Source organism: Eublepharis macularius, chromosome 11, assembly GCF_028583425.1.
Source record: "Eublepharis macularius isolate TG4126 chromosome 11, MPM_Emac_v1.0, whole genome shotgun sequence".
NCBI classification, from domain to species: Eukaryota; Metazoa; Chordata; class Lepidosauria; order Squamata; family Eublepharidae; genus Eublepharis; species Eublepharis macularius.
In genome coordinates this window covers 61,814,700-61,838,223 of record NC_072800.1, presented here as the reverse complement: position 1 = coordinate 61,838,223, position 23,524 = coordinate 61,814,700, and the positions used below count along the sequence as shown (strand labels likewise).

Here is a 23,524-nt window from a genome sequence, read left to right as displayed (position 1 = left end):
TCCCCCGCGTTCCCCCTGGAAAAAACCCTGGAAAAATGATATATAAGTCAGTTGGGATGGCTTCAAAAACTAGTTTTATTGTAACAGGCACAATGGCAAAACAAAATCTCAAGAGGAAAACAGGGACTTAAACCTGACCAATGCTGAGGAGGTACAACAGGGTCACATTTGATTGCGAAAGTGGAAGGCTTTTTTTATTAAATGAGGTTATTACTCTGAAGTTGAAAAGGAGAATCAAGAGGGTTGAAGCTTTCCAAGAGGCTTAGAGAGTTCTTGAAGAACTCAAATATCAAATTGCACTTATCCTAAAATAAACTACAATAATATTGTTGAGAAAGTCCACCAGGGCCAGCAGTTATGGCACAAGAGGACAGGCCACCTCATGAATTAGAGAACAAGAAGCAGAGTTTAGTAATCCTAAACTCTGCTTCTTGTTCTCTAATTCATGAGGTGGCCTTTCATTCATAACAGAATGAAATAAGTAGTGGGGAAATGATTTAAGACAAGTGGAGGATCTGCAAATACTTGCAGAAGTCATGTAATTTCCCCCTTCCCCAACTATTTCCTCTTTCCGTTCCCTAAAACCCCCAATAGCCCCTCTCCCTTGCCAGCTTCTTCTCAATCCCCCTCCATCTAGGGGGCACACTCTGGTGGCGGGCAAACGCCCAGGGATTTGCCCCCTCACCCACCAATCCACCAGCAATCGGCGGGAGGTGGCAAGCCCCCTGGAGATTGCCCACCACTAGTAGGAACCGCAAGAATGCTTCTGGGAGTGACGTTGTCTTGCTGGCCATGAGAGTGCTCCTATGCTTCATTTGGGGCTAAATTTGGCCTCAAATGGGCTGAATTGGCCCTGCGCAGAGTGTGGGAGAGCTCACACAGCTGGTGCAATGACATCATTCCTGGAAATGACATCATCACACATGCACCTGCAGGCTACCAGGATCTACCAAGAACTCTTCAGAACCAGTCCAGGACAACCCTGGGCCTAGTGGCCATGAACAGCCTTTTGTCAAGTATTCTTATATCTTTTCTTTCAATCCAAGTAACCTGCCCTACAGTTACAGTTAATATAAAGAACCTTCAAGTGTAATAAAACTGGGTGTTTTGTTGTTTGCTGCACTATTCAATACTATCTTTATTGGCTCTGTCTTCAGTTTGCTCTCCTTCCCTTCTGCTAGCAGCCACTGCATGGGAAAAGTATGGCTTAGTAGTGTGCTGCCAGCTACGTGGTAAGGAACCCCTAAGGACTTGTAGGCAGCACTTCATTTTCTCTGGATATCCTGCTTCTGGATATCCTGGGATATCGGGTTGGTCATTGTGGGAAACCATGTGCTGGACCAGGTGGACACATGGTCTGGTCCAAACAGGCTCTTAAATTACTTTCTTTTGAATATTTATTTTTGAAATAGATTTCAAACGTATTTAGATTATTCTGTCTTTGGGTCACCACTGTGGAGAAAAGCATAGTATAAATGAAGTAAATAAACAGAACTGTTCCCATCACTCACATGGTGAAGACAGATGTATTTTGGTTTTTTCCTCATCCCCTTTCCAAGTATTTATTGGATAAATTTAGGGAGTGTATTTGAGTATACGTCTTACTTCAGTAGGCAGATAATGATCATATTCTTATTATGGTCTTACTCCAGGGAGCTCAGGATTACATGATGGGATGTAATGGCACTTTTGTTCTAGTAACAAGCCTATTACAGGAGACCAAAATTTAACTCACTGATCACTATACTATAGATGAAAACCAAGTGGGATGGGACAGTAAATGGTAGATAACCTTAGTTTCTTGTATATTCCTAAATAAATAAATAATAGACTGGAAATTTTTCTTTCAGTAGAAAGTATGGTGATATTCATAATACCAAAGCTGAACCCCCTATTACTCTTTAATGGAAAAGGCAAGTACAGAGGTGACATTCCTAGCATATATTGGGAGGAAAGAAAAAGATTTTCCTATAATAGGACATTAACTTTCTCAACAGAAAAAAGCCCACAAAGGAAAGAAAAAAACCTTCAACATTCAGTCAAGTTTTCTGCTTCTAGACAGATGCTGTCACAATAGGAAAATTTTCCTAAGTGGTTGTTTGGTATTCACAGGATAACAGATTAAATCTGAGTCACTGAAAACTTCATTCATGTGGGATGTGGGAGGTTTTGCTTTGAAAGCACCAATGGAGTAGATTCTTTAGAATGGAATGGATTGCATTCAGCATTGTATTTACTTTGGGGTCAAATGTTTCATTTATTTAATATCAAAGAATCAAATGACAGCCAACTGGTTTTCTCCTGCATATTGTAAGACAATAATTTCTAGTCTCAGGGCTTTCAGGAAAGTCAGCACCTGACAGCTACAAGAAAAAGGTTGCAGGCAAATAGGGAAATATCTCACAGAGAAACTAGAGTATTTGGGGGAGAAGCTAATACCAGAGACATTAAAATCAGATATTAGAGAAACTGAAGACCCATTCACGAAGAAACATATTTTGAGAGAGGTAGATAAAAAGCTGGTGAAATTTGGTTATCTATAATTTTGGAATTGCGAGTAAAACTTTAGATCAATACAGAATACCTCATCAAGATGCCAGTGATGAGATAAAATCTTAAGGAACAGGAGAGAAGATGAAATGCTTTCTGACTGAGCAAACAAAAATATAACGAATGTCCCCAAATATAGTATTGTTGGAAGAAAATATGCTATTCATTTTCAACATCTAATTTTATAAAGAGAGTGATGTACAAGCTTAAAGAGGTTTTTAAAATGAACAAAATACAAGTAAACCCAAACCTGTAATTATTAAAACTGATGAAAATGGAAATACACTTTAATATTATTCTTGTTCACGTCATAATATAATGAGTGCACAATAAAAATAGAATCATATACAAGGAACAACTTAAACAATATAAATACAATACAATCAAAGAGATAATATCTGGTGAAATGTGCATCAACAGTTCTGGGTAAGTAGATCATCTTTAATGTCGGAAATGTCCATGGTTATACATTTCAGAGATATAACTGATTTTGTCTGTAGTGGCCAAACAAGAAGGCTACTACAAGTAGCCAAACAAGTTTGTGGTCCCTTAAAGTGTTATACACAAGCTGGGGACCTGCAAAACTCACGGGGATGAAAATCCTATGCCTCCACACCAACCCCCATCTTTTTTCCAGCCCCCACCTTTCCTCTCTTTAGGTTCCCCCTCCATGTTTTCATCTTTCTCTCCCCTCCCTCTGCAGACTTTTCTCTGTCCTTTCCGCATCTTCTTCTCTTTCTCAAGCTTTTCTCCACCCCACCCCTCCGCATTTTCCCATTTTCTGTGAGTCTAACAGCTAGTCTACACAAGGAGGATAATACTGCAAAGCACTCATGGTCTCATGTACAGGCATGGTTCCAAGCAGCACAGTAGACCGAGATATATTAAATCCCTAGCAATCTTCATTCACAGATATTCTGGCCAACCTCCAGGTGGAGCCTGGAATTCTCCCAGAATTACAAGTGATCTCCAAACTAGGAGATCAGTTCTCCTGGATGAAATGGAAGCTTTGAAAGACCAAATTATGGCATATCACCATTGAGCTTCCTCCCTTCCCCTAACTTTTCTGTCCAAAGGGTTGCCAGGTCCCCCTGGCAACCAGCAGGAAACTTATCCACTGCTGGGGGTACCCGGAAGGGACACCAGGGTGTCACTTGGGAAGTTCTGGTATTTCTCAAAAACAATTTGGTTTATCATAGATGTGCTTCCCCACTTCCCCTTTCCCAAACGGAGGGAATTGGTGAGAGTCTGCTCACCATAAGCAGACATCTGGTAAGGCTAGCTATCCCTAAACACTACTCCCAAATCTTCAGGAATTTCTCAAGCTGGAGTTGGCAACACTACATGCAGAGTATCTGTCATTTTGGTGGGCATTTTACTAGCTATCGATAAAAATATTGTAAATTATAAAGATGCAAGAATTACTACATTTGGACAAAAGAAGACGTAGAATGTAATGAGGCACCTTTTGTTAGTGGTTTTTATAAAGCAAGTTTTATCAGAAAGTTTGCAATAATGTATAACATTAGTCATTCAATTATAACTAACATTTAGCAACACATTAGTCCCCTTTGATTTTCTATGTAATAATAAAATGCATGAGTGAATCAGTGATTTGCTTTAATATGATTTTTACTTTAACGTGATTAATATAGTGCAACATGATCAGTATAGTGTGGTATTCATGTTAACACTACTGGGTATGTGACATTACAAAGATCGCAAAGATCTTTCGTCTGTATATTATAGGCCATGTTACTTAGAGAACGAACTTTGCAATCCTGAAAGGGGGGGGGGCAAAAGCGCCCAGGAAGGAAACAAGGAGTGACGATGGTGTAACCTGGGATTATGTGGTTGTAACTAGAGATGGGCACGATCTGCATTATGATCTTAAAAAACCCACGATAATGGTGATCGCGCGATCGTGAATCGGTGGATCGTGCTTGTCGACGGCAAACGATCCAGTGGTCGGGAGGGGCCCAGATCGGGGCTGGATCGGTGGCGATTGTGCTCGGATCGGGAAGCCAGACACTCAGGCACCAGCAATCTATTCCCCTGGCAACGGAGCCAGGGGAAGGCCTGAGCTACTCTGTCCTCCTTCTGTTGCCCAGGAAACCCCGATGGAAGCCCAGCTTTCCTTGATCAGCAGGGCTTCCTTCCAACCACGGAGCAGCAAAGCAGTCACAAGTTGGGAGAAGACACCCAGGGGAGGGAGGGGGAAGGGGGTGTTCTGTAGCCATGGGCACTCCAATCTCATTCCTGCAAACCCTGATAGGCAGCTCTGACGGCCAAACACAGATGGCCAAACACAAACACAGATGCCGCCGGCATCACCCACTGTTCCTGTATCGCTGGGAACAGCGGGGCACCCCTCCGCTTTTGCCTCCACGATCCATGATCCACGGCTTGGGAACGGGAGATGATTGGTGTGGATTGTTAAATTGGGATCGTCGCCAGCGCCGATCCATGATCAGCTGGATCGTTATTTTTTTTTGGATCGTGCCCACCTCTAGTTGTAACCCCCACACGATGGGGGGTGTCATAACCCCCATAACAGTGCAGCAGCCCAGCACTGCTCCACCCAGGTTTTTCACTGGTGCCCGGCCACAGCGGCTTTCCTCTGTAGGTCATGTTACTTAGAGAACGAACAGTGCAATCCTGAAAGGGGGGGGCAAAAGCCCCCAGGAAGGAGACAAGGAGTAACGACGGTGTAACCTGGGCTTACGTGGTTGCAACCCCCACATGATGGGGGGGCATCGTAACCCCCCATAACAGTGCAGCAGCCCAGCACTGCTCCACCCAGGTTTTGCACTGGTGCCTGGCCACAGCGGCTGGGTGCAGGTGTAACTAGGGCGTAAATCCTTGTGCTGGTGTACTGAGGGAGGGCCAAAGAGAGGGGAATGAGTTAGTCCACTCCCTAAGCCATTTCAGGCATGAGAACATGGAAAGTTATGCCACAAAAAATGATGTGTAGCCCATGGACACCCATTGTAGGGCAGGCACCTCTGTGGGGTGCAGTGAGCCCAATCACGGGGATCTTTCTGCCTTGTGCTCCTGCTCTCTGCAGGATGGGGGAGTTGCATTGACAACTGGCTACAGCAAATGCAGCGCAGCCCATGGAGTGGTTATGCCTCTTCTTGCCACTCACAGTGCTGTCAACTGCAACTGCCCTGCAATTAGTGGATTCTGCCAGCGTTGCTGGGGCAACTGTGGAGCGTTCTCTCCTGGCCGCACCTGGTAACGCCTGGCTGGGCTTGCCATGACAGCACTGCACACTTGTGAAAGTCCTTTGAGAGAGGGCAAGTGGTACCGGAAATCTCTGGGCAGCCACACGATGGTGGGAAGCCAAAGCTTAGGTTTGCACTGTTAATACATTAATGATAGCCATTTTGTTATGCATGGTTATTATTTGGGTTGCATTTTAAAGCTGTAAGTTATTTGGTAAATTGGTCACATTGAGATATCCTTCTGCCTTTCCACCATCTGAGTCTAGTCCAGCATCCTGTACCACACAGAGACCAGTAAGTTGGCCTGAAGTACCTATTCCAGTATTACTTATATTATTTTGGCTACAGATAGAAGCCAAGTAGAACTGCATCACTAGCAATAAACAGTGTGACCCTAAGCAGTGATCCTTCTAAGCACATTGACTTCACTGGATGCAGAAGTGTGTAACTCTGCTTAGGATGTCACTCTGACTGCACTAATAAAAATTTTGCTTTTGCTGTGAATTCAACTAGATAGGCTTCTGCAATGCACTCTTTTTGAGCCTTCCTCTATTTACAGTAAGGGGATAATAACACTGGCCTACCTTACAGGGTCATAGTAAAAAGTTATTAAAAGTGAAGATTATTGGTAAAAAGTACAGAATGGAAAATGAAAGTTATATATCAATATTAAGTATTATCATTAGGGTCTGAATCTATTTAATTGTCATTCTACTGCACGCAATACATATCATTTTCTTGAAATTCATCTTTGCAAAAGACCAATCTTTATGCTTCTTGGTAAGTACCCCCACCCAGGGGGGGAGGGGAAAATGCACTAGAAGAATAATTTGAATAAAGTCCATCCATCAGAAAATACTAGTGGCGGGAGGAATTAAGAAGGATAAAATTTGAGAGATTAATAACAGTTAATTGGAAGACAGAGCTGTCTCAGTCTCAGTCAATGAATATGGAAAAAATCTGCAGTCTGTCCTTGTATTCTTAACAGAGCTGAACTTTGACACACTGGCCACATATAGTAACTTAGTTTAGTAAGGAGCTGAGAATTCCTTAAACCCAGGGCTTTTTTTCAGCTGGAACGCGATGGAATGGAGTTCTGGAACCTCTTGAAAATGGTGACATAGCTGGTGGCCCCGCCCCCTGATCTCCAGACAGAGGGGAGTTTAGATTAATCTAAATTCCCCTCTGTCTGGAGATCAGGGGGCGGGACCACCATGTGACCATTTTCTCCAAGGGCAACCCACTGAGTTCCACCACCTCTTTTCCCAGAAAAAAGCCCTGTTTAAACCTATTTCAGAATCCAAATTCTCATCTCCCAAACCAACATATTCTTTATGACATAAGTTTTCTCTAGATTTCATCAGCATTTCCAAACTTGGCTCATGTTTGTCATGGGGTTTAAGCCCTTTTGGAATACTTTTAAACTCGACACTGCAAAACATAGAGGTCAGTGGTGTGATTCAGAATCTATTCAGAAAAGAGACAAAGAGTTTAGAAAACAAATGATATGAAAAAGGCTAAAGCAACTGGAGATATTTAGTCTAAGAAAACAAAAACCGAGGGGTGGCAGATGCTAACCATTGTCAAGTACATATAAAGGACTCAAGAAAGTACTGAGTGTTCAGCCTGATGGCAGGACAACTGCTTACAAAAATAGGATGGTAGAATTTGGTTAAATGTGATATAAAAAATCTTAACTCAGAGCAGTAAGAGCACTCAATGAGATTTGTTCTGTGGAGCGAATATGGAATAACACATGCCTAGGTTGAGTATCACCAGCTGCATAAAAAGGAGGTGAGGATATTGTTAGCAGGAAGCCTCAAGGGTTTATTTTCCTGGCTGAACCTAAATTCTCAGCCTGATTCACTTTACTGCAGACTGAAATGTATCAAAACAGCTCATTGAAACAGTGGGAGAGTAAGAAGGGATTGCTCAGCATATCTGAAATAGTGCTGAAACTAGGAAACTGCACAATTGGATTCCTTTCCTTATTTGAAGAAGCTGAAATATAGAGTAGATTGTTCTCTGAGTCATTTATCAGTGAACGGGTTGGTTCACACTTCCAGCTGATGGTGTAATCAGATGTTTAAATGCTATGGGCCAAGGAGCCTGGCAGCAAGTCTGCTGACCAGGAAGAGAACATGGCAGGAGTACAGAGAATGGTGGCCTAGATGGTGGAGACAGAGGAAGGGCCAAATGGGGACCTGCCAATCCAGCAGAGGAACAAAAACCCCAGTTACAGCCCATGGACCAGGTGTGGCCTGAAACCAATGCAGCAGGATAAGGATGGTTGGCTATTGCTGCCACAGTTGGAGGTGATGGCATTCCCATGAGCTTATGTTGGGCATTGGAATGCTGGAGTGGGGGTGGGCCCCAGGGGTGGGTCCAAATTCTTGGGAGGGTTTTAAAAGAGGTGGTCTGGAGGAGCCTGGAGTGTGTGGAGTGAGGCTGGATCAGGTCAGCACGGCCCTATCTGAGGAAGGAGTTAGGAAATTCCCTGGGGAGGAAGGACAGTGCAGAACACTTTTATGTACCTTGTGAAGGACTGATTAAGATTGCTTGCTTGGAAGCTGCCTGGAGTAAAACCTGTGGGAAGGAGATGAACAGAGCAACACCCTGTCCCAACCTTGCTGTGCTCCTTGCTCCTCCAGGTAGCCCAAGATTTGTCTGCTCAGCTTACAAATGCTTTCCCCCATTTCAAAAATCAAAATTTCAAAAATCTCCATGTGCCATAGAAAATTAGTATATTAGTGGGAGGATTAGGTTAGGAATTTTCTGACTTGCTAGCTTTTCATGAAGTTTGAAAAGGAAGCATTTAAATGTGCAGTTTCCTCCCCTGCTATCTGAAATGGCAGAATCCATCAAGCGTAGGCAGAAAATCTTTGATTCCCTCTATGACATGCTCCCACTGCCTGCACACCTGCTAAGTTCATCTCTGATACAATTGAAAAAGGGTAAAGAAGACCCTAATGGAGGCAGCAATGCTCTGCCCATACTTCAAAATAATTAACTTGAATTGCAAATTTTAAAGGTAGGTATGCTACAAAAGGCTCAGATGGTCTGGAGGGGAAACAGCCAGGACTTCAATTGACAGCTTGATGTCACTTCAAATTGTAAGTGCCTAGGATGTTATTGCTGACAAAGTAGCTGGAATTACCGTGCAGGATAGTGAGGAAGCAACTAACAGTGCAATCCTAAGCAGAGTTGCTCTAGTCTAAGCCCATTGATTTAGACTGGAGAAACTCTTCTTAGGATTGCATTGAAAGCCTGTTATTAGCAGGAGACTGTTGTGGAACCCAGAGCAGACAAATATCAGTCAGTGGTGCTGACAAAAGAAAAGGTGCAATCCTAACATGGGACACGGAGTTGGAACCAGCTAGCTTTTTGCTCCATCTCACTCAGTTCCCCTTTTTATTACAGGTTCCATCACACATGGCATTTGCACATGTAGGTACCATGCGGCTTTTTAATTGTCAAAGGGGACCACCGTACTTCATTTTCACATGTGGAAAAGCTAGTCAGATCCAACCCCATTCTTTATAATGTGTAGTTCTGCCCGGAATAAGCACCTACCATCTCATCTTTTCATAGCATTTTTGTAGCAAAAAAAAATGTGTTGTCTTAGCTTTTGAAATCCAAAGTTCCAACACAACAGATTCTCATTGTAATAAAGTCAAGGGACAGCACAGTACTTACTGGATCTTTTTTTACCAGACCTGGTTCAGACACAACAGCAATGAGGTAGGCGAGTGTAAACACAGAGTTCAGAACGTAAGAAAAAAACAAATTCTTATGCAGTGTTATCCTTTGACAGCTGAGGCTTCTGAAAGAGAAGCACCACAAATTGTAAATTAGTGTTTTGATTCTGATGTCACTTTGCAACAAGCACATGCTGGCAACTGTCTTTGAAGAATGCAAGCTGGCAACAGGCAGCTGGAGAACACATGGCTGGCACTGAGGCCCTGGGAGCTAACAGAGGTTTTTTTACACCTGTTTAAAGCCACATGTTTTCCTGATCACATTGTAAAGACCTCACAGCCTGCATTCTGAACCTTGGGCCCAGAGGACCAAAAAAATACCCTAAAGTAAAAGTGAGGATGTACATGAATGCAAATGATGAATTGCGGAATTACTACTCTGTAAGGTCGTGTCCTTTAGAGCATTTAGATGGAAATGATAGAATGTGGTAGGAATGGGTAATCAGCAGAGTGAAGAACCTTGGCCTGGAACGTCCCTGTGTGTCAGGATATTTGGATTCGTATTATGCATGGTTTTGATTCCTCTTTGGATGACACAAGAAGAGACAATTTCCTGTTTAAATATTGCCAAAATAATCAAGAAAATGGCCTATTTTTCATGATTTCCACACTTTGGAGCCAATTTTTTACTAGAACGAATCAAAAATTGTTGTAGCATTATGCAATTGTCTTGGTGCTGCACACTCTCAGGTTTAAGAGCATGGTTTCTCCTTAACTATGATTGCCCTGATTCAGTATCTGGTGTGTGGAGAACCAATGATGACAAGCCTGCTATCGCATATAAGGCCACATATTAGGCCAAGATAACTACAATGCCAGTACACGTGGTGAAGTATGTAACCTAGAGTAGAAGGATGTGAAAACATAAAATGTTCTTTTTTCAACTGTCCCCTTTAATACATACAGTTTATAAGTGATTAAATAAATGAAGTAAATAAATAAACACAATGCCCAGTATAAAAGTCTCCTTTCCACAAGGAGATTCTGTTTCTCCATGAATGCATAAAGTACAGTGTGAACACGAAGCATAAAGATATAAAGGCTAGTAAATTTAACTTTGCATTTTCGAACTAATGGTACTTCCCCTCTCTGTTAGGAGAGGCTGCATTATGGCAGATCTGGCCATGTGGACTCATGGGTAGACTATTGAATGCACTGTACATGGATCTGCCCTTGAAGACTACTCAGGTGTTCAAGCTTTTTTAATACTGGGAGCTGGGCAGAGTATTCATATTGCAAACATTCTGCAGTCACTCCAGTCAGTTACTGGGTTCAGTTCAAGATAACGGTTTTCACGTACAAAGCACTTCACGACTTTGGACCTACATATATTCAGGACTGCCTCTCATATGCTATGCTGCGACAGCTCTGCTGATCGGAGAAAGCCTTCTGAAGATGCTAACTTGCAAATGAGTAAAAGCTGTCTGTACCTGTGCATTCTTGGTTGTGGTTTCCACCTTGGATAATGGCCTGCCTGAGATGGTCAGGAGAGCTACTACACTTCTATCATTATGCAGATTGTGTAAGCAGAATCGCTCAGGAGGGCATTTTCATTAAGGCATGAAAACTGTTGTAGAACAGAACAGTTCAGGAGAGTACTTTAAGGGAAAAGAGTTATAGTCTATTCTGTTGTATATTTTATGTATTATCTTGCTCTTACACCATTGTGTCTAACATTTATTTATTTATTTGCTGCAAAACTAGTCTCACAAACCTTTCATAATTCAAAACAGCATTTGGATAGGATTATTTTAGGCAATTTTGCACAGGATCTTAGCTAATAAATATATTTATTTATATTTCAATTTATATACCGCCCATCCCCAGGGGCTCTGGGTGGTGAACAGTTTAAAATCAATAAAAACAAGAAAACAATACTAAAATCAATATACAAAACAATAATGAAATAAATTAACCAAGTGCAATGGTGGGGAGACCCCCCCCCGAAGGTGGGAGGCCGACATGGCACCGTCCCCTTCAACCACCGAACGCCTGGCGGAACAGCTCTGTCTTACAGGCCCGGCGGAACGATCATATGTCCCGCTGGGCCTGGGTTTCCATGGACAGAGCGTTCCACAAGGCTGGGGCCAGGACTGAAAAGGCCCTGGCCCTGGTTGAAGCGAGGCGGGCTTCCTTAGGGCTGGGGACCACCAGTAAACATTTATCTGCTGATCGAAGCAGTCTCCGGGGAACGTACAGGGAGAGGCAGTCCTGAAGATATGCCGGTCCCAACCCGCTCAGGGCTTTAAAGGTAAGAACCAATACCTTGAACCTGATTCGGAATTCAACCGGAAGCCAGTGCAGCTGGCGCAGGACAGGTGTAATATGTGACTGGTAAGATATACCAGTCAGGACCCGTGCTGCCGCATTCTGGACCAGTTGTAGTTTCTGGATCAGGCCCAGGGGTAGCCCAGCATAGAGTGAGTTACAGTAATCTAGCCTGGAGGTGACCGTTGCATGGATCACTGTAGCCAGGTACTGGGGCGTCAGGTAGGGGGCAAATTGCCTGATCTGACAAAGATGGAAAAATGCAGACTTGGCAACTGCCGTGACCTAGGCCTCCATCGATAGGGAGGCATCCAGGAGCACGCCCATATTATTGTATGGTAGGGGCTGATACAAAGACAACCAGTCCACATAACAGTGGATATCTTAATTGAGTCAGTGAAGAATGCAGAAACTTGAAGAAAATACTTACTTGAAGTAGAAGAAAATCCCCAAGGAAATCAACAGGGAAGTTATAGACAGTGCATGTCCTACTATAGCCATATAATATAGTATCATTATCATCTGAAATTTAAAAAAAATATTAAATGCAAGACATCCAGAAGTTCTTCAGAGATATATTAGGCAAATGTAACCTTGCCTGAGCTACCAAAGAAGATCTTTGTGCAGAACACATGGATTTCTGCTCTGGGATCTCCATGAAGGGCCCCTCATCCATTCATTACTGCATAGATTTCCTGAGGGTGGGTTGGATCCACTCAGCTTTTTCCTTCAGTCTCATCCAATTCCTTTTTTATATTACAGCCCCAATCTCATATAGCTTGTGTCCATGAACATTCCATGATCCTCAGCATAACCTTCTTTGGTGGTCAAAGGGGACCGCTCCTTCCTTTTTCAACAGCAGAAACATTGGTTGACTCCAACCTGATATTTCCATGTAGGTTACATTTTTGTCACCATGTTAGTATAGTCTACAACGACTGTGTGCAGCACACCACCGTGTTAGGTGTCATGGGCTTATTTGCCTACCATATCCCATTAGTCAGTAGTCTAGAATTCTATTGTTTTGGAAGCATATTTTGCAAACTTTCTGTTATACAAATCTTTTTGTTAGTACTGCTGGCCTCACTTTCTCAGCCATGCACATGCCAATAAAAGCCCATGATGAGACCATACTAACCATCTTCTAAGAATCTGAAATAAAGGGATAGGGAACCCTGGTCTCATAGTCACAGAGAGTTCACTGCTTTCATAATCTTCACTAAATCATTCCTACATTGATATTGTTAGGAACATAAGAGAAAAAAGAGAATATGGGAGCCAAACTGAGCAACAGGAGAGCAATTCAGATGGTTCAAAGCCAGTCCTGCCCTAATATGCTACCAGTAGTTGCTTCCCAGCTTACGGTGGTCTGCTTGGTATCTACTGGGACATGTTCCTTCTCTATAACGGTCCCCACTTTATGGAAGAGGATGTGAGGGGAGAGCTATAGTTAAACTTAAGAGGTGCAGTAAGGCCTTTTTGTGAGAACTTTTAATAGGTTTAAGCAGCAGGCATTTTCTTGGGAAGAGAGGATTAATTTTTTTTTAGTATCCTTTTATTCTTGGAATGGTAAGCTGCCTTGAGCCACAAAGGATAAGTGGGTTATAGATACAGGGGCAGTGAGTGATTCTGAGGCCCTGGACAGAAGTCTAGGATAAGACCTAGAGTCACTGCCATCCTCCCTGGTTCCCCCTGCCAGGGCCAAAAAAGCAGCGGTCCTTGCCTCATGTGTGGCAGGTGGGATCTATGGCTGGAAGCTAGTTGCCAGAGCCCTGGATGCAGCAGGCACAAGTTAGTTGGCTTCCTGAGCCCTGGACACAGTGGACATGAGCGGCTTTTGTTGTGAGCAGGATAGCACAAGTCTGGGTAGCAGTGGTAAGAACCTATTCTTTTTCTTCTCCCACCCCTCTGTGGTCATGGAAGCTTGCACCCCCAGCATGGGTCCAGGGCAGCTGCACCTGTTGCCCACTGGCTAAGATCACCCATCTAGATATTTAAATAAAGGGCTTTTTCTCCTGGTGGTACATGCCAGTACACAGTAGCAGCACCTCTTTTGGCTGGCAGGCTTGGGCTCCCGAGGGGCTGAGCTTCATGAGTACTTGCACGTTTTTGTTTTATTTTTAAGAAAAAGAGTACTGTTGAAATAAGTAAGACCTGGATAGCCCAATCTTATGAGATCTTGGAAGCTAACCAGGGTCAGCCTTGGTTAGTAATGGGAGACCACCACAGAAGTCCAGGATCACTATGCAGAGGCAGGCAATGGCAAACCACCTCAATTAGTCTCTTGCCTTGTAATCCCCAGCAGGAGTCACCATAAGTTGGCTATAACTGGATGGCACTTTCCAAATAACAAAACATTAACTGGGTAGATGTACTATTTTTTTAAAGAACTAGAGGTGGCAGGAAAGGAGAGCAGAACCTGCCCAGTTCCATCCACTAACCTCTCTGTACTTTTTTACCTCGCATGCTACGCTCCTAACCAAACCTGCTTCAAGAGCTTTCTGGGCAGAAAAAATCTGGGTGAGGATGGGACACATTGTCTAGAGGTAAACCGTGGCTGTGGTGAGGGCTCATTTCTTTTCACTACATGCTGTTGTGTAACCACCATCCTACTTTAGATATTGGAATGTTCCTGTCCTTAAAAGAAGGATTCTATGACCATTATATTTCATGTGGCACTGAACGTTTCTTAACATAAATCTAGCTCAATTAACATCTTGTAAATTTCTAATTACTCAGTTTGTTCTTTATGTACCTATATGGGAATTAAAAGAAAACATTTGAAACGCTAAAAGGAAATAAACCATTTTTTTAATTTAATTAATTAAAGGAAGACAGAAGATACTCAATCTTCAAGAGATAACAACAACAACAACAACATTCGAGTTATATACCGCCCTTCAGGACAACTTGATGCCCACTCAGAGCGGTTTACAAAGTATGCCATTATTATCCCCACAACAAAACACCCTGTGAGGTGGGTGGGGCTGAGGGAGCTCTGGAAGAGCTGTGATGGACCCAAGGTCACCCAGCTGGCTTCAAGTGGAGGAGTGGGGAATCAAACCCGGCTCTCCAGATTAGAGTCCAGCACTCTTAACCACTACACCAAACTGGATCTGGATGTATATGAAGTTTCCTCCCTCTGAAGAGGGGGAATTGTTTTCACATGCCTGGAATCTGTGCAAATAACCCTCATGCTCTGCTGCAAATTATTTCTGTTTTATTCTCATCTGTATTTTAGGTAAATAATGTTCATATGACTTCCCATGAATGACATACTTAATAGGAGTCAGGTGTCCACTGGCTATTCCAGCCAATGAAACCTGTACAGATGTTCAGTTGATTGCCTTTGAGATTATCATTTATTTTTGCAGGAGAAAGTCAACGGTTTTCTGGGAATATTAAAAGGCACATGAAGACATAAAGCTGCCTTATATTGAATCAGACCATTGGTCCATCTAGGTCAGTATTGCCTACTCTGACTGGCAGTGGATTGGCAGGAAGTCGCAGACCAATGTTTTTCACATCACCTATTATCTTATCCTTTTAAGTTGAGGTGCAGATTGAACCTGTGACCTTCCAGATGCAAAGCAGATACTCTACCATCAAGCCACATGAATAGTGGTGCAGCAAAAACTGAAAATCATAATCATGGATTACTAATTTAATTTGCTCCCCACAGATACTATTTTACTAACAACAACAACATTCGATTTATATACTGCCCTTCAGGACAACTTAACACTCACTCAGAGCGGTTTATAAAGTGTGTTATTATTATCCTCATGACAATCACCCTGTGAGGTGGGTGGGGCTGAGAGAGCTCTGAGAGAGCTGTGACTGACCCAAGATGACCCAGCTGACTTCAAGTGGAGGACTGGGAAATCAAACCCAGCTCTCCAGATTAGAGTCCTGCTGCTCTAGTCTTAACCACTACACCAAACTGAGTTGTATACCTGTGCCCCCAAATTACTAGGCCATTTACAATTCAAACTGAGATGTGTTTGGAGCTTATGTGCTAGGTTAGTGTCTGTGCCAATAACAACAACAACAACCACTGCCACTCTTCTAGACAGATTAGTGCCCCACCCAGAGCAGTGAACAAGTTAGTGTTATTATTATCCCCATAATACAACTGGCAGTAGAGTGCTGATTCACAGTTTATTTATTATAGTAGATAGCAGATACTGGGGATGCTGTAGGCACATTCTCAGGAGCTGATTATTTAGCTTCGCTATGTCAATGAAACTCTCCTGATTGCTAAAATGACTTGAACTTTTTGTGAATGTAATTGTAAAGCTGCTGGAGCTGCTGTAACTTCCACCTTCTCTTCTGTGAGGAGATCCATGTTGGTGAGTACAGAGCACGGAACAGGCCATTTTAGTGACACACAATGCAAGGAAAGAAGCATCACATGGTTGGTTAGGCAACATGCTGCATTCTCCCATCTCCAGAATATCCAAGGGGCAAGACAAGATTGCACACATACCCCCCCCCCCAAAAAAAGAAAAAGAAAACCCCCCACCATGGAAGCCAATTTAGTACTCTTGATAAATATTATCTTTTTAAAAAAGCAATCACAGACACCACATAACTGGCAACCCAACTACTATACTATTTGAACCACAGCAACCTGACTCTGTTTGTGTTTAGTGCCTGTGCCATTTTCAAGCTTTTAAAAATTCTCTTTCTTCACTGCTAAGAGTTAACTGCCGGTGGCTCAGGCTCCCTGCTATGCAGCTTCAGCAAGAACGCCCTCTTTAAATAAAATCATCAGCTGGCAAATGCCAGCAGGCCTACTTGCTCACCCGCAGAATCACCCTGACTTTTTTGTGATCTGCCTCCCCTTTTCTGTAAAGAAATTCACTTCTAGTCTGTATATGTACATACCCTGATTACTTTTTTTTAAAAAAGAAAGAATGACTGCCGGCCCTCTCACAGCAAAGCTACTTCCAGCCACATCCTTTAATGGGCAACAAAGCCCATAGCTCTGATTTGGTACAAATCTACTGCTAAGTGACATTTGGAGCAAAGAGGCCACAAAGATCATATGTACCGCTCGATCGATGATGAAATATGCAGCTGTAATAACAAATAAATAAAATGTGTAAGTAAGAAATGGAGTCCTTTAAAAGCATTTCTACACACTCAGCAGCTGCATGCTGGAACAGGGCTGTGTTGGGAGTTCCCATGCTTCCTTTTCGGCCTAGAGACAGCCTCTATTAAGATCTGTTTCCCCTCACCCATGATGTGGTGTTGGTCAATGGAGGAAGATAGCTGCCCTCAGCTCCACTTATCTGCTTCATGAGACATTCTCATTTCTGTCTCTTGTGTACCTTGTAATAACTACAACAATGTTATCAGCACATGACAGGCACTGTTTTTTCTAAGCAAAGGGATTTGTATCTTTGGCATGCATTCTTACTGAATAAACTCATTTCATTTTTAAAACACAGCCATACATTGTTTAGAACCTGCGAGTTTTGATACAGGTGCTCCTCCTGAGGCAGATTTGCATGTGGTCTGAAACACTGGGTTGGAGGGAATGCCAGTAGCTGCCACCTCCCTGATAACAATACATTGAAAAGGTGTAGATTCTGTGCAGCGGCCTGAGTCATCACATCTTTTAATAGCCTACCTTACGCTTTTCATTTGTGAAAGAATTGCACCGTGTGTAATCAGACCAAGTCCGGTTGTTTTCAGGATGCCGGAACCAATTTCCATTCTCATCACAGGACTTTGAGGCTGTTTCTGTGAATTTAAAAAGGCAGTGGGCATAATTCATTTAGAAGTCTATATCTATAGACTTAGTTTTTAACCATCTCATTAATTACAGATAATATTTCACTCTCATGCATTACATCAGTGAAAACAGGCTATAAAATATTACAGCACTCATCTTTCCTTAGCTAGAATAAAATAACAAAATGTTACATTATGAGTTGGAGCCAGATGTATGTTTCCATGGGCGCAAGGACTTCTGGCTGCAGAGCATGATTTTCCTGTGTCCCCTTCAAGAGGCAGCATGAAATACCCTTGAATTTTGGGGGGGCATTCTGGACTGCCCTGCAAGGAGGGAAAACCACTTGCACCCACATAAGTCCTTGTGCTTGTGGAAATGTTAATCTGTATCTAAGACATAAGACTACATCCTTGTGTTTTCTGAGCCTCTGGGATTGGAAGGATGTAAGCAATGAAGATATTGGAATGGATTGGTTGAGGCTATCCAATGGCCCCTGGTCATGTAACCTGTTAGCAGAGTAGCCGAGTAGACAGAGAAACTTGGGGTGTAGGATCTTGCATTGCTGGGTATGTGTGGAAGAGAGAAACAAACTTACAATCAGAGCCTTGGGGTCAAGCTAGACATGTAGGCTTTTAAACTCAAGTTCCCTGCAGCCACAAAGCTGCTTTGGGGAAATAAAGGAGAGCCAAAATGCCCTTGGAATGGCTCCTCCCTCTCCTCTCATACCATTTCTTCGTGTCAAAATAGCAGGGAAGGGAGGTCCCCCCCCCGTTTTTTCTGTTCCACAGAGTATTCTGTGTGTGTCTGGGAACCCAGGCCCAACTCTTTAAAAACCTGCACCTCTAGATGGACCCATAGTTAAACTTTAGAAAAGAAGTGAGAGTTCTTTGTTGTGTGAATTCTATACATGACAGGAAAGGTGAGAGACAGATCTCTATCTAGCCTTCTGGTCTAAGGATACCAATGGATGGCAAGACGGGCGGTCTTGCATCCATGATATAAGATGGAAGGATGGAACATGTGACCAAGAGAGGAGGATCAGGTGCCACGAAGAGGAAGTCGTGAGAATAGCATTCCATACATCAAAGGATAGTGGCAGGGTAGTAAAAAGCAAAGTGTAAACAGATCCCCGAGTCCCTGACCTCTCTTTTTCCTTGGCTTGTCCTCCTCCGAAATCTGAGCATGGGGCAGTGTTAATCGTCCTTATATAACCAAGGAGAGAGCCTATGGCTATTTCCATGTGGCCAAAACCTCCAGAAGATCGTGCGAAACTCACAGAACAACATGTCTTCCTAGCGCGATTTTCTGGCACGATTCCATTTAATAGCACGATTTCTGACATCATCACGCCATTAAAGGGGATTGTGCCAGGAAATCACACTAGGAAGTCACTTCATTCCGTGAGGTTCATGTGACCTTGCAGGTGAATGAGAAAACAGCCTATGTTGTCCTGCTCCTTCCTTGTGCAAGCCAACTGTCAGTTGAAGCAGAGCCTTGCTAGCAGGATGGGAAGAAAGTGGCTCCTTGCAGCTGCCTGGTCAGACTGGCCTTTCCATTGCTGTCAAGTTCTTACTGAGAGTGGAACTACAAGTGACAAAAGGCACAGGTTGGACACCTGTCAGCTTCCCTCAAGTTTTGATGGGAAATGTAGGCAGCTTGGCGGAATGTTGGACAAGTGACAGTTGAAAAGTCCATTGGACAGCAGACAGAGAGCCAAGCTGCAAGACTAGGATGCCTACATTTCCCATCAAAACTTGAGGGAAGCTGACAAGTGTCCAACCTGTGCCTTTTGTCACCTGTAGTTCCACTCTGAGAAAGGAGGCGAACCCCAATCTGATTCTATGAATTGTCGCATTGGTGCAGCTGCTCATATGACTGGGCTTCAAGCAGTATCCATTCCTACCTATTTACCAATTAATTCTTTATGAATCTAGCTGGCTACCGCCTCTGATTGCAGCTCAAGGCATGCCACATGTTTTTGCGACTGAACTTGGGAACTGATAGAGGGTGGGGGACACAAAAACAATGGAGATAATGCTAAGCAGGGTCTGCTCAAGTCCAAACTAGACAAAATACAGTTTACCAGAAACTGCTTTGGGGTTTCCCTGACCCAACTCTGATCCTTTCACAGACCAGCAGTACCTTCTGGGCATGGTGATCTCAAATGTGCCAGGATCTGATTAAGATTGGGACTGTGGCACAGGGGATGCAGGGGCTCCAGCCACCCCCTTGACATTTTCCAGACCCAAAATGGCCCCAGGGGATGTTATTTGCTCTGTTGGAAGACTGCATGTGTACTGGTGGGCTACACGTACGGCCCCCAATGCGGCAAATAACAACTTTCCAGAGTTGTTTTGTACCAGGATAACAGTGCAACTCATGGGCATGGCACAATGTTTGGACCTCATAAATAAATCTCATTTCATTCAGTGGGACTTAGGAAAGTGTTGAGGCCAAATTTGGAATACAGCCAATTTCTCCTCATAATATAGGTAGATAGAATCTACTTGAAGTTATAATGAAATGTTTCTGCACAACAGAATTAGGAATTTAAATCAGTATCTTAACAGTAATATGAAGATATTTTCAGGTGGGCAGCCATTTGGTCTGCAGCAGAACAGCAGGATTTGAGTCCAGTGGCACCTTAGAGAACAACAAGATTTTCAGGGTGTAAGCTTTTGAGAGTCAAAGCTCCTTTCTTCATACTGAAGAACTCAAATCCTGCTGTTAATAAGTGCTGCATAAAAATCCCTAAAACTGACAGACTTTAAAATAAAAATAATAATACGTAAATGGAAATTTGCATACAGAATACTACATTATTCCAACTTGACTCTTCAGTATGATCACTGAAACAACCCTAGCGCAGGCATTTATCAGCAGTCTAGCATTAACATGTTATGTAAGGATAAAAGGGCATGGCTCAGAGGATTGGCTGACTGGTGTTCTTGGAAAGCATGAATGTGCATTTTTGTGCATAACATAACTATCTTTTTAAGAGAAAACATACATTTTAAGATAGATCAAGGTGGGTAGCTGTGTTAGTCTTGTCTGCAGCAGTAGAAAAGAGCAAGAGACCAGTAGCACCTATAAGACTAACAAGATTTGTGGTAAAAGTGAGCTGTGACTCATGAAAGCTCATACACTATCACAAATTTTGTTAGTCTTACAGGTGCTACTGGACTCATACATTTTAAGGCAATTTTAAGATGATCACCATATTCCAGGAAAGAGGCATGAAGAGGACTACATTTCCCAGGAATCTCCAAGAGACTGGAAGGTAGAGGTGGGGAGAGAGATCCCCTCCATCCAACCACTGACTGGCCAGCCAACCAATGCCACATCAGCTTGGAGCTACCCAGCAGCAGATGCAGCAGTCAAGAGTGCCAGCTCTGGCTTGGAAAATTTTTGGAGATCTGGGGACAGTACTTGTGGAGGAACTTCCATTCCCCCCTAAATTCTCTGGAGGAGTCTGTTCTTCCAAGCTGCTATTTTCTTCAGGAGAACTGATCTCCAAGATGTAGAGAAGCTTGAAATTCCAGGAGAACTCCACCCCCTGCTTGGAAGTTGGCAACTCTAGTAGCAAAAGAAACAGCCACTGTGCATGCCACAATAAATGCTACTGTGGGGTAAAGGAGATGGGAGGGAAATAAATTAATAACTGAACAAATATCGTCTATTAATTTTTCATTATTTTCCTTCATGTTGCCCGAACAGAAAAAATAAGCTGGCCTTTTCCAGTGCATGCTTTCAGTACTGTTCATGCTTTCATTCATTAAGAATGCTACAACTTTAATCTACCTGGCTGTTATGGCCTCTAATTCACACCTGCTCTGTGCTTGGGACACACTGCAATGGATATAACAAACTTTGTTTTATTTATTCATTTATTTATGAAATCTTTTTACGTTATTTATGAACACCAGGTAACATCTCCAGTTTCTGCATATTTGATTTGAGAAGAGCGACTTTTAAGATTTTTATTTCATTGACATCTCAGGACTCAAGACAGGTAAATACAGAACTGGCTCTCTGCTTTGGAGAAGAGATGTTTTGGGAAATAAATAAATGGGTACCACACTGGGATCCATCACTGCTCTTAGCCTGCTCTTAGCCTTTCCATAGTTTTACTCATCTTATAGATCTCATACATTTCAATGTGAATTACTCACATGTTGTGTTACAGGCTCACACATGAGCAGTAATATCAACCAATATATTATTATTATTATTATTATTATTATTATTATTAAACATTCCAAATGCATGTATCTTTAGATAATTTATATTGCGTCTTAAGTCAAGGTACACTTTTCCTATGTCCACTGAACTTCAAAGGGTGTAACTCTCTTTAGGATTGTACTTTTAGTCCTTTTATTTTGTAAGCCACCTCAGGCAGGTTCCTAGACAGGTGTAATAATTTTTTTCTAAATAAATAATAAATTAATCAATATGTTTTTAGTGTTAATTTTTAAGTGTTTTGTTTCTTTCCGCCCACCTTAAGAAAAAAAAGCAAGTGAACATGCTAACAGGCCAGCAGTTGACAGTACGTGTTTTCTTTTTATGATCAGGAACACACTTTATATAGAAATGCTTGGATAAGCACACTGCAAGCAGTTCAAAAGGAAACTATTATGGAATAAGAATAACTAAATTTCAGAACAATCACTCCGGGGATCCGATGTTCAAATGTAGTACGTGCACAGGCAATACAAGAAAGAAAAGAACACATTATCTTAACTGCCCATCAATTTAACTTGCAGATAACCTTAGACTGCTTTCTTACCATCTTCTCCATTGCATCGGCTGCCAGATATCATCTCAAGCTGGAAAGCATCAGAGCCCTTAAACAGAGATTAAAGTCGACTGTGCTATAGAACACAATGTACCGAAAAAATTTACCTAATGTCCTTCCATTGATATCCAACGGATCATATTATTAACAGCAACAGTAGTTGGAGAGGTATACAGCTGTGATTCAGGGCTGGAGGATCATTGTTGTAGTAATCATGAAATCCAAACAGTAAGTCTCTTTCCCCAAGGCTCTATTCAGCAAGCCTGACTCATTGGCAATAAGCAAGAATCATCAATCAGAGGCCATTTTCTTTGACAATCCTCTGCTCTGTAGGGCTTTAATAAGTAGCCGTAAGATAGCTTTCAGAGGTTTAATTACCAGCAAGATAGCAGATTTGTCCCAGCAAGGGGACAAAGTGATTGTTTCATTCCACTACCCTCCTGGAAAACTAAGTCATGGTTTTAAGCCCAGACTAGGCAACAAAAGATGTGCACGGTGTGCCAAACTAGACCTGATAGAAATCATAGATCCCCTTGGTCCTTTAAAGGCAAAATTTGGCATCACTGACTTTTAAAAAGGCTAATAATGGTGGGAGGTGGGGGTGGGTGGGGGAGAAGGCTGCAAGTCAGGTAAAGGACCACACGGCCATAATTTTTCATATAATATATTTAAAAATGTATAAAGTTCACCTCTCTCCTCACCATATCAGGTTTCAAAGTGAGTAACAATGAAATAAAACACACACACAATTTAAAAGCAAGAATCCAGTAGCACCTATAAGACTAACAAAATTTGTGGTAGAGTATGAGCTCTCGTGAGCTCATGAAAGCTCATACCCTACCGCAATTTTGCTCGTCTTATAGGTGCTACTGGACTCTTGCTGTTTTCTACTGCTACAGACAGACTAACACAGCTAGCCATCTTGATCTAACACAATTTAAAACTATATAATAATAATCATTAAAACATAAAGTAACATTAAAAACAAAGACCCTGTGCTCATATTCCCTTTTTCCAGAAGTCTGCTCCAAAATCTCTATGGAATATGTCTGTTTTACAGTCTTGCTGGAAGGGTAGAAGCTCTCCTGACTTCTGAGGGCCTATTCTACAGGCATGGAGCAGCCACTAAAACATCCACTTTGTGGAGGTGATGTCCAGTAGGAAAATGGTGTGAGAGGAAAGG

General features: G+C 42.6%; 1 protein-coding gene across 1 annotated transcript in view; it reads right to left on the bottom strand.

Annotated features, from left to right (window-relative positions):
• The window catches only part of CALCR (calcitonin receptor), an 80,867-nt gene that overhangs the window by 38,653 nt on the left and 18,690 nt on the right, over window positions 1-23,524 (bottom strand). The window contains exons 3-5 of the mRNA XM_054990947.1: window positions 17,442-17,554; window positions 12,234-12,325; window positions 9,474-9,600 (exon numbers count right to left, since the gene is read on the bottom strand). Coding sequence (XP_054846922.1) covers window positions 9,474-9,600; window positions 12,234-12,325; window positions 17,442-17,554 — 332 coding nt within the window. The remainder of the gene's footprint in view (window positions 1-9,473; window positions 9,601-12,233; window positions 12,326-17,441; window positions 17,555-23,524) is intronic.